The 12,191-nt window shown below is 43.1% G+C and overlaps 1 protein-coding gene across 2 annotated transcripts in view; it reads right to left on the bottom strand.

The window, feature by feature from the left end:
* PPM1H (protein phosphatase, Mg2+/Mn2+ dependent 1H) overlaps positions 1-12,191 on the bottom strand; it is a 270,221-nt gene that overhangs the window by 67,674 nt on the left and 190,356 nt on the right. For both annotated transcript variants that reach the window (XR_014017051.1, XM_081249010.1), the window contains exon 6: positions 3,662-3,780. Coding sequence is in view for 1 of the 2 variants with exons in the window: in XM_081249010.1 (XP_081105136.1) it covers positions 3,662-3,780 (119 nt within the window). In the remaining variant the exon portion in view is untranslated. The remainder of the gene's footprint in view (positions 1-3,661; positions 3,781-12,191) is intronic.

The raw sequence follows: 12,191 nt of genomic DNA, 5'->3' as shown, positions 1-12,191 counted from the left end.
GGTATTTGGCAGTTCAGCACTGTAGTGAACAGTGTATACCCTGAAGTGAGCCTGTCTGGAGGTCACAGACTGGCTTCTCCTCTTACTAGTTGTGTGACCTTGAGCAACTCGGCCCCTGTGCCTCAGTTTCCTCATCTGTAAAATGTACCTAGTTCCTAGGATTGTTCAACATGAAGAGTCATGTAAAGGTCTCATCACAGTGTCTGGCCCTTAGCTCTCCCACTCACTGTCAGCTAGCCCCATGATTAGTGGGGGACAAGCAGGCAGATAAAAATTCCCACAACTAGGTCTTTGCTACAAGGATTCAACAGTTGGCAACAGGTGAACCCCTATTTGTTAGAAAGGTTTCAGAGACACAAGCTCACAGGCCAAGGCTAATTCGGAAGGCAAGAAACATGAAGGAGGGACGAGGTAAGGACTTGTCTGTCTCCTTGAGCATGACACATTGCCAATACTCACCAGTCCACCTTCAACCAATCCCAACAGCTTGGTAGTAATTTGAGGCTTTTGTGGGAAAAGGGACCCTGCTGATCCTCCTCTCTCTTTCCATTGAATTAATTTGCCAGCCCTTGTCTCTCTATAGACAACTCAGAAAGGTAGGAAATGGGGAGCCCATGTTTCTTCAGTCCTAAAAAATAACTGCTAGATTTGAGGTTTTCTGTTAGAAGTTAAAAACATTTTTTAGGGCTTCCCTGGTGGCGCAGTGGTTGAGAGTCCGCCTGCCGATGCAGGGGACACGAGTTCGTACCCCGGTCCGGGAAGATCCCACATGCCGCGGGGCGGCTGGGCCCGTGAGCCATGGCCGCTGAGCCTGCGCGTCCGGAGCCTGTGCTCTGCAGCGGGAGAGGCCACAGCAGTGAGAGGCCCACGTACCGCAAAAAAAAAACCAAAAAACATTTTTTAAAAGAACTCATTAAAGTTGGGAGGGGGGTGTGTGGGGGTGGAGTTTACATAGGCGGTGGTCTAAATTGGCTTTAAGCTTCCTAACTTCCTCCAACAAAGATGTAAACAGCTCTCCTTTTCCTTAAGCATCATTTTCAAATCATAAGTAACAACAGATAGGAAATATACAAAGACGTACATCAATCTCTGCTCGTAGCCAAAGCTGTGAGCCAACAGCCATGCAGGGAACTTTGCTGCAACAAATGAGCAAATCATGTCTGACTGAAGCCATTCTCAGTCTTGGCTTTTCAGTTAATTCGGTACCTTCTGTGGAGTTCCATACAATTAAAGAGAGCCCATTTATGGGCTATTTACTTGCTTAAGACCCTGCTAATGTGTGTTTGTGTGCACGTACCTGAGGTAGAGAGCAAAAGAGAGAGTAACTGTGTGTGTATAACGTTGGATGTAATCTAATCCCTGAACTTATCTGCATTTTAAAAAACTGTAAAAAGGGGTAATCTTTAGCCATTTGTTTACCAACTTGGTTTTGACTGCTGAGATCTCATTTGCCTTTTTGGCATAGAAAAAACATACAAACAGCCTTGCCTCGAGCTCAACATGGTTCGCGTGCAGGCTCTTCATTCCTACCCTTCCCACTGACCACCTCCACGTCGGCCTGCCCCCCATCAACTTCTGTGGATTGCACTCTTCTTCCTTTCATCCAATAAACAAACATGGCCTGTCGACTACATGTCAGGCACAGGACGAGGCACTGGGCTGCCCCACAGGGGGCTTACAGACTAGTGTAATTCAAGTAATTGATGGCTTACCTCTTACATTTATCCCTTGGCCTAAGTCATCTAGTTTCTTGTTCATTTCCTTGCCTTCTCTGTTTTCTGCTTCCATCCCTCTATTTGGCTCTAGGGATCTCACATACATATTGCTATGTCAGTTTTTCTCTGGGTACCTGAATCTGCTCTCTCCTGGTCAGTCTCCTTCAAACTCCTCTTACAGCAAGCCTCCTACAACATCGCTTTCATCACTTCATTCTCCGCCGAAACACACAAGAGTAACTTGCAGCCTCCCACAGTAAATCCTAATGTCTCTGCCTGGCTTCCCATATTCTGATACATTCCCTCAGTACCAGCTCAGCCTAATTTCTCACAGCCGCTCCCCCCCGCCACCTCCCCAATTTTGGCCATTTCCCGCACTGTCTCTTAGATCTGCTCTTTTGGTTTATGTGTTTACAGCCACGTGGGTTCCTACCCTGGGATGCCTTTCCTTCCATCTTTCCAAATTCTACAAAAACCAGACCAAACTCTGCCATGATTTTCTGAATTACACAATCCCTCACCTTAAACTTTTCTGTAAGGAGTGATGATTTTGCTGACTGAATAAAAATGAATTTGCAAGAAAACCCAGTCTGGGGCAACGAAACTCCAGAACTCAGAGCTGCAAATATGGTGAACCTTTTCCGATAAATCCGATCACGTTTTAGAGCAGGGGTAAAGATTTTAGGCTCTGCTGCAACCACTCAACTGCCCTGCTGTTGTATGAAGGTAGTGACAGATGAAACATAAACAAACGAGCGTGCCTGTACTTTTAAAACTTATTTACGGAAAGGGGTGGGGGGTGGAATTTGGCTCTCAGGCCATAACTTGCTGACCCTTTTCTAGAAGAAGAGAGGATACTGGTGAGGACCTTCTCTTTAGATGGCAAAGGACAACCGGACATGCCTTAGATCAGCCTCTGATCCTCCCGAGTGGCTCGACTGTCTCTTTAAGACAGTCCGTACGCTAGGAGTAGATTCCCAGCCTAGAAGTCATCACCATGGGAATTTGGGCTGTGACCATCTGTTATAGCTATTCCGGTCAAAGCAGAAGAGACAGTGGAATTTACTTTGTCACCTGTGCTGGGGACGTGGTGAGGAAAGAGGCCACTGTTTCCTTCTGCTGACCTCCAGCCTGGCAGGAGGCTCCCTGGTCAGGATCACAGGGCCTAGAGCAAATCTTCACCTACACTTCTTTGTGCCAGGCACTGCTCTCTCATTTCATCCTTACACCAACCCTATGAAATTTAAGTACTTTATCATCGTATCTATTTTTCAATTGGAAGAAACCGACGAGGTCTTAGTCAGTGTTAGCTACTGACACATACAAACGGTTTTGGCGCCTTATATCGGTGTGTTTGGGGAATAAGATGCCCCTTGCCATGAGTTCTTATTTTGATATGAATGTGATGAAATCATGAGGACAGCTCATTACCTCTGGTCCTTAAAATCACCCTTCAAAGAGTATTCTTTTCACTTTATTTATGGGAAATGGCACTCATAGGGGTTAAGTAGTTTATCCAACTTTGCCTATTCAGAAAGGTCAGGGTTATGATTCACATCTAAACTGGTCCGGCCAAACAGAGCTCCAGGTCATTCCTTTGAGCCCCGTTACCTCTTTAGTAACCCTGACCTAAAAACCCGAGTCTAATGTGTTTTTAAAAGCCCCCCAATGCTTGCTCTGTGTGAAGTGAGGAATTACATCAGCTTCATGGGTCTAGTGTCCCCAAGGAGGGCCTCAGAGAGCAGAAAAGCAAAACAACACCCAGATGGGAGAACTGGCGCCCAGGCGAAAGCAGCAGAAGTGGGCGTAGCCCCTTTTCCTTCCCCACAAACCCAGGTCTCTGGCTGCACCTCCTGATCCAAAGTGCGGAAGTGGCTTTTTACGGTGGTGGCGCTTCCTTCACACACGCTGCAGCAGTGCCAAGGCAGAGGGAGGCGTATTCTTACCAGCCTGTCATATTAAAATCCCTGTAGAGCATCTTCTTCCCAAGTTCCTTTCTCTGTACTCTCCTTGGAAACTCCAAATGTGTGAACTCATTTCCCAGCAAGTGAGGCTGCATGAATGCCTAATAGCAAAAAGAAAAGAAAAGAAAAAAAAAAAAACCCACACATATTTAGAGGAAAAAATAAGACCCAAGGATGTTTTGCAAATTGAGACAGCCCACATTTCAGAAACAAGAATACTGTTCTCAAATTTTAAGGGAGATAAATAGATTGAAGACTCTAAATACAAATAGAATATCAACAAATAAAAATCATGAATCTAATTTATAAAGGAATGTGACTTTTTCATTGGAGATGATAAAACTAATGGTAATCAAAGACGTGTATCTCTCAAGCAAGGAAAAGGTTCACTTTTTTTTTTTTTTTTTTTTTTTTGCAGTACATGGGCCTCTCACTGTTGTGGCCTCTCCCGTTGCGGAGCACAGTCTCCGGACGCGCAGGCTCAGCGGCCATGGCTCACAGGCCCAGCCGCTCCGCAGCATGCGGGATCTTCCCGGACTGGGGCACGAACCCGTGTCCCCTGCATCGGCAGGCGGACTCCCAACCACTGCGCCACCAGGGAAGCCCAAGGTTCACTTTTTAATTCAAATTCAAGATGGTTTCACTTGGGCTGAATGGCACGGTGAGGAGGTAGGAAAGCTCCCCCTGACTCTCTCCCCCTTGGCTTTCTCTGCTCGCCTCCTATTTGTACACCTAGTTGTTGGGCCTGGCCTCTGAAAGCTGCATGTGGGTCTCCATGTCAACACAATGGCCTGAGAGAGAGGGGTGGGGCTGGATGCACCAGACAGGAACTTTCTGTTGGACTCCCTCCATTTTGCTCTGCAGTAATTTGATCATGTAATTGGAAGACTGCTCCAGAACAGATGGCTTCTTCCCCTCCCCCCAATCTCCGTTCACACTACAAAAGTCTTGAGCAAACAGCCACTTAGGGAATTGCTTTGAAACAACAAACAGTCTCATTGTCACACTCAAAATTCAAATCCAGTTATCCAAGAGATGAAATGCTCAGGTATGGATTTCCCTGCTCAGAGGCCACACACCGTAAGCAGACCTGCCCCGGAGCCGTCCCATACCAAGCCGCATACCTGCTTATTAGCAGTGTACTGGAATGGATCTTCTCTCTCTCTCTCTCTCTCTTTCTGGCAGGGAAAAGAGTGGGTGGAGCAAATCTCGGCCTGGCACCGTTGGAAAGCCAGGGCTCCCTGCCATAGGACAGATGGCCATAGCCTCGGTCTCCTGGAAAAAGGCATCTCCCACAGCCTCTTTCCCCCAGGACCTGACAGTGGCAGATCTCCCACTGATTCTCACGGGGGTCTGGAGGTCTCAGCTGGATGCTAGTCATCAGAAGCTAAGCGCATCAAGAGTCAAAGGAAGCAAGCTGAACTGTCCCCAGGCTGGTCAGATTGGACCAGCTAAAAGAACTCTGAGCCAGTGATGCTGGGTAGGCTTTGGGGACAGGATGGGACAGGACTGAGAATGAGAAGAGGGGCTGTCCTGTCTGCTGTAACCAACAGGTTCCAGGTCGGAGGGGAATTCTGGATCATCTTCGAGGGGCCCTGAAACCTCTGCTGGGGATGAGGCTTGGGCTGCCTATGGGTATCAAGGACACTTAAACACTGGGTTTTACAGAGAAGTTCCTTGGGGAGGGAGGGAGGGAGGGAGGGAGGAAGGAAGAGAACTAATATTCATAGCGCAGGTCATAGGCTTTGGGTGAAACGAATTTGGGTTTGAATCCAAGCTCTGCACTTATAAGCTGTGTGATTTTAGTGGGTGATTTAACTGCTTGGGCCTCAGTCTCTTTACCTGTACATTGAGATTAACTGCAGATTTATCTCATACTGTTCTAACAATGAAATGAAATGACATCTACGGTGCACTTAACATGATCGTCTCTGCTCGCAAAAAGAAAATAATTTATCCCTCTAGTAACTATTACATCCTGAGTACTACAGTATTTCTTGAGCTCTCATTGCACACCCCTACCAACCTTATGGGTGGGACTGGCTACCTAATCTGTGGGGCCCAGTGCACAAGGAAAATATGGAGCCTCTATTCAAAATTAAAAATTTCAAGAAGGCGACAGCAGAGCATTAAACCAAGTGCAGGGCCCTGGGCAACTGCACAAGTCATGCCCACAAAGCCAGACGTACTTACAGAGTAGATACCATTTTATTCCTCTCCTTTATTTTGGTCCACCCATGAAAACTAAGGACCAGAGGCATTAACAGTCAATGAACAGCAGCATTTTTATGTACCCTTGATCATCTGTCAGAACTTTGGGACTGAATTAGCATGGCGTTTTTGTCTACCCCCCGCCCTCCAAGCTGGAGTGACACTGATTTAGGGGTTACCATGTGTCAGGCACTTGATACACCTTATGTTATTACCTCAACAATCCTACAAAGCACATGTCATAGACTCAATTTACAAAGGAGGAAACTAAGGTCCAGAGAGGTTAAGATACCTAGCCCAAGGCTATCAACCAGGAATGGGTGGTTCTAGAGCTTAAGCTTAATATCAAACCCATAACCCCCATCCTAACCCTTATGTTGGCCCTCTAACCTGCACACATTTACAAAAAACAGTAAGTGGGCAACAACAGGCCTGTGACCCATGCCAAATATAAACCACAAATAGGCACCCATGACGATCCAGTTAACAAAAAATTACAGATCTGCACACAACTTGGCCATGAGGATGTCCCGCAAGTAGCGAGAAGAAATCACTCAATAATATGAGTGATTAAACTAGCATAAATCCATACAAAAGAATTCTGTGCAATCACATACAAAGGTGTTATACAGAATATGTAATTACACAAAAAGAGCTGATCTATTTGTGAAAAACAGCATATCAAACAATGTGTCTGTGAGTGTGCAAGTGTATGAGCTTATGTGAATCGTGTCATATATATACACAGATCTATATAGGACATACATGTATACATAAATGAGTATGCATGTGTATAAACATAGGTACACAATACACATATACATTACATAACACATAGGTTAGGATGCCAAGGCCATTCCTAAGTACATTTTGTACCCTCGTGCCCTTTCTGCTGGAATACATTTGCCTGGGCAGTTGTACCAGGAGAAGTCTGCAGGGTAGCTGGGAACTCCCCAGCAGCTTGCTGTCTGCAGGGGCCACCTCGCCCCTCCTTCTGGGGATGGGCAGCCTCAAAGGGGCCTTGAACCGTGTGTCACCTGTGACACCCGTTGCCCCTTCACATGCAGAGCCTTTCAGGGTCTCAACAAAACTCCTGCTTCTCCCCTTATATCAACAGGCTACCGTATTTCATCAGTTCTAAGATGCCCTTTATTAGATGCACCATTATTTTGCTACCTCTAAGGAATGGCAAAAAAAAGCTGGCAATTAAACGATGCATGGTGCTTTCTTTACCACTTCAAATTTTTAACTTATTATTTTTGAAAGAACTCCTTTAGACGCAGACAAAATTCTATTATCTATCACTACTGTGCATATTTAGGAAGGAATATATAAGTGAAGTGTATTGGTTAAGATTGTTCCAAAACGTTTTCACATTTAGAATCCAATGGCACTCATTGCTTTCCAACTCTGAATCATCCCGTGTTCGTGATTTTCCACACAAGAGCGGGCTGTGTTTCAGGGGTGCATTGGTCATGCAGCATTTCTAAAACAACCCACAGAAGAACTGCAAGACACAAGCCAGCTTTGCAACCTTCCAGAGCCCGCTTGCTTCTGACTCCCACTTCGGGAATGTAGCTGAGCAAGTCTGGTCACTCCTCCCCAAGCCCCTCTGCATGACTAGCTGCACCCAAAAAGTGCTTCACTTTTGTCTGCAGGGTTTTCCTTCAAGCTGCTGGATGCCAGTCCTGAAGTTTTGGTGCTGCTCTTTTGATGTTGCTCATGCTTAGGAGATGACAGCCATGTCATGCCTGCCACCTGGCTGACAGCAACAGTCAACTGTAAAATATCCCAACTTCAAGTATGTCAAAAGGTAAGAGGAAAAAGCGTGCCCTAGGTCTGAGGAATTCTTGTGATATTAATCCCCCATTGATACGGATGTCACACCCTTGGATTTCTCTCTCTTTGTGGTTATTTTTCTTCCTCTGGCTGGTTGCCACAGCACATTTCACACGTTACATGACACATTTTCCATTACAATCAGGCCCACCACAGAATGCATGTGTATTCCATGTGTACCTAGGACATATCCCGCCATGACATATTTTTACACTGCTTTAAAATCACCATCTGCGGTAAAGTAGCAGGATACAAAATTAATGCACAGAAATCTCTTGCATTCCTATACACTAATGATGAGAAATCTGAAAGCGAAATTAAGAAAACACTCCCACTTACCACTGCAACAAAAAGAATAAAATATCTAGTAATAAACCTACCTAAGAAGACAAAAGACCTGTATGCAGAAAATTACAAGACACGATGAAAGAAATTAAAGATGATACAAACAGATGGAGAGATATACCATGTTCCTGGATTGGAAGAATCAACATTGTGAAACTGACTATACTACCCAAAACAATCTACAGATTCAATGCAATCCCTATCAAACTACCACTGGCATTTTTCACAGAACTAGAACAAAAAATTTCACAATTTGTATGGAAACACAAAAGACCCCGAATAGCCAAAGCAATCTTGAGAAAGAAAAACGGAGCTGGAGGAATCAGGCTCCCAGACTTCAGACTATACTACAAAGCTACAATAATCAAGACAGTATGGTACTGGCACAAAAACAGAAATATAGATCAATGGAACAGGATAGAAAGCCCAGAGATAAACCCACGCATATATGGTCACCTTATCTTTGATAAAGGAGGCAAGAATATACAGTGGAGAAAAGACAGCCTCTTCAATAAGCGGTGCTGGGAAAACTGGACAGCTACATGTAAAAGAATGAAATTAAAATACTTCCTAACACAATAAACAAAAATAAACTCAAAATGGATTAAAGACCTAAATGTAAGGCCAGACACTATCAAACTCTTAGAGGAAAACATAGGCAGTACACTCTATAACATAAATCACAGCAAGATTATTTTTGACCCACCTCCTAGAGAAATGGAAATAAAAACAAAAATAAACAAAAGGGACTTAATTAAACTTAAAAGCTTTTGCACAGCAAAGGAAACCATAAACAAGACAAAAAGACAACCCTCAGAATGGGAGAAAATATTTGCAAATGAAGCAACTGACAAAGGATTAATCTCCAAAATTTATAAGCAGCTCATGCAGCTCAATATCAAAAAACCAAACAACCCAATCCAAAAATGGGCAGAAGACCTAAACAGACATTTCTCCAAAGAAGGTATACAAATGCCAACAAACGCATATGCTCAACATCACTAATCATTAGAGAAGTGCAAATCAAAACTAAAATGAGATATCATCTCACATCGGTCAGAATGGCCATCACCAAAGAATCTACAAACAATAAATGCTGGAGAGGGTGTGGAGAAAAGGGAACCCTTTTGCACTGTTGGTGGGAATGTAAATTGGTGCAGCCACTATGGAGAGCAGTATGGAGGTTCCTTAGAAAACTAAAAACAGAACTACCATACGACCCAGCAATCCCACTACTGGGTATATACCCTGAGAAAACCATAATTCAAAAAGAGTCATGTACCACAATGTTCATTGCAGCTCTATTTACAATAGCCAGGACATGGAAGCACCTAAGTGTCCATCAACAGATCAACGGATAAAGAAGATGTGGCACATATATAAAATGGAATATTACTCAGCCATAAAAAGAAACAAAATTGAGTTATTTGTAGTGAGGTGGATGGTTGTAGAGTCTGTCATACAGAGTGAAGTCAGTCAGAAAGAGAAAAACAAATACCGTATGCTAACACATATATATGGAACCTAAAAAAAAAAAAGGAAAAAAAATGGTCATGAAGAACCCAGGGGCAAGATGGGAATAAAGACACTGCCCTACTAGAGAATGGACTTGAGGATACGGGAAGGGGGAAGGGTAAGCTGGGACAAAGTGAGAGAGTGGCATGGACATACATACACTACCAAATGTAAAATAGGTAGCTAGTGGGAAGCAGCTGCATAGCACAGGGAGATCAGCTCAGTGCTCTGTGACCATCTAGAGGGGTGGGATGGGGAGGGTGGGTGGGTGGGAGGGAGATGCAAGAGGGAAGAGGTATAGGGATATATGTATATGTATAACTGATTCACGTTGTTATAAAGCAGAAACTAACACACCATTGTAAAGCAATTATACTCTAATAAAGATGTTAAAAAAAATCACGATCTGCATCCTAGTTCTAGGCTTTCTTCTTACCAACATTTTCAGTACTCACTCCTGTTGTACTTGTCAGACCTGATGGAGTTACTGATGTTAAAAAAACAACAGCAACAACAAAAAAACAAACTCAAGAACTAAGTACAAGTAGAACAAATAGGTGGCTGATGAATGAAAAATGAGATGCTAAAATATAATGGGACACATACCTGTTGGTTTTCTGAGGAAAAGACACACTTATTAGTGTATCTTTTTGTGTAATACTCACGAAAGTATTAGCTCAGGCTGTCATATCAAAATACCACAGAATGAGGGATTTAAAACAACAAAAAATTATTTCTCATAGCCTGGAGTCTGGGAAGTCTAAGATCAAGATGCCAGCAGATTCACTGCCTGGTAGGGCTCTCTTCCCGGCTTGCAGACTGCTGCCTTCTTGCTGCATCTCACAAGGCCTTTCCTCCGTGCTCTCATGGAGAGAGAAATCGAACTTTCTGGTATCTCTTCTTATCAGGAAACTAATCCTATCAAATCAGGGCCCACTCTTATGACCTCATTTAACCTTAATTACTTCTGTAAAGGCCCTATCTCCAAATTCAGTACATTGGAGTTAGGGCTTCAACATATGAATGTGAGGGGAGGGATACATACATTCAGTCCATAACATGGTGTTATATGTATACATGTTTATATATGTACATACACTCAAAGTCATCAAAATATTATACAGTATTATCTGATGGTTTTCTTTTTAACTTATCTATATTCATGAATATTTCTACCATTGAACTTGGATTACTTTCATTTTTAAAATACTCTAAAATTTGTTATTTTTTGAGAACCCAGTTATTAAACTATGTCTTAAAAAATTGTTGAAAGGAGCTTAACTGCCCCTTCTTACTCCAATAGTTTGAGGGAATGCTAAAATCACTGGAAAGGGCCACCCCAGGCAGAGGCTTGGCTCCAATGCAGGGGATGCTGAAGCACACTGCTTCCCAACGGGCCAGCACAGATATTTTGTTCTCAGAAGCAGAGTGGCCCAGCAACTTGGGGACTCAACAATTCCTTAGGATCTGCCCAGCATTCAAATAACATGGACTGGTTAGCGTTACTTCACTAGTGCTGGCCTGCCCTGCTGGAAGCATTGCTCAAGTCAGCATTTTGGAATATTGAGCCTCGAAAGTGATTTTACTTATAATACAGTGTAAGTAACACACACAAATTTTAGAGTCTGCAAAACATGGGAGCTGGAATTTGTTAGGTTCCTTTCAGCAATAAAATCCAATGATTTTCTGACCCCAAACTTGTAGGATTCATGGACAATTCTGGCATATTTTACTCCACTGCTCATACCTGGGCAGCTCACAAAGATGTGTACATGACGACTGCCCCTTTCCAAGGCACATCTCCTAGGGATGCTGGCCTATTAAAAATGTGGACCTTAATGGGATCAATATCCAAAATGGGAGCAAGCACACATCTAAGGTCCCATGTCCACCTGCAAAATGAAAATTCTGGACACTCTCCTATACCCTCCTTATTTATCTGCTATGCTTGGATATATTTTAGCTTTTTCTCTTTGATGATGCTATTTGGATATATGTACGTCAGAAACATCTGCGTGATGACACAAGTAATACCAGCTACACTTAAATATGTTCATTATTTTTAAAACCTCAGCTACACTTTAGTGCCTAGCATAGCACTGATCACAGTAAAGGCTCTAAATAAGTATTTGCTGGAAGAATGAATACAGAACATTCTGACCTGCTTTACACAATCACCTTTTAGTGATCATCGAAACTTTACAAAATAATACAACATAGCTTTCAATCTTTAGAAGAAGATAAAACTTAGGTCCATGGCACATAAAAACCAGCTTGGACACACATTACATATTTTCGATTTAGTTAACTTTTTATAATTTCATAGATACCTTCCTGTAAAACAACAAGCATGTGGGTGCAGTCATACCATTGAAAACCCCATGATATTTTACAATCCTAATCCATGGATATTTTACAATCCATCTAAATTATATTACGTCTCTTCTCTACTGAATAAGCATGCCAACCAGAAACCTAGAAATGTGTTTTATACTAAAATCCAATTTAAAGTGCGCTGGCCGGCCGCATGTAAAAAAAAAAAAAAAACAAAACAAAAAACTGGACCTCTTTTTGTACCTCCATTTTTATCCTAAATTTTGAG

This window comes from Mesoplodon bidens (genome assembly GCF_964165515.1).
Source record: "Mesoplodon bidens genome assembly, chromosome: 11".
NCBI lineage: Eukaryota > Metazoa > Chordata > Mammalia > Artiodactyla > Ziphiidae > Mesoplodon > Mesoplodon bidens.
This window is presented reverse-complemented; position numbering and strand designations above follow the sequence as displayed.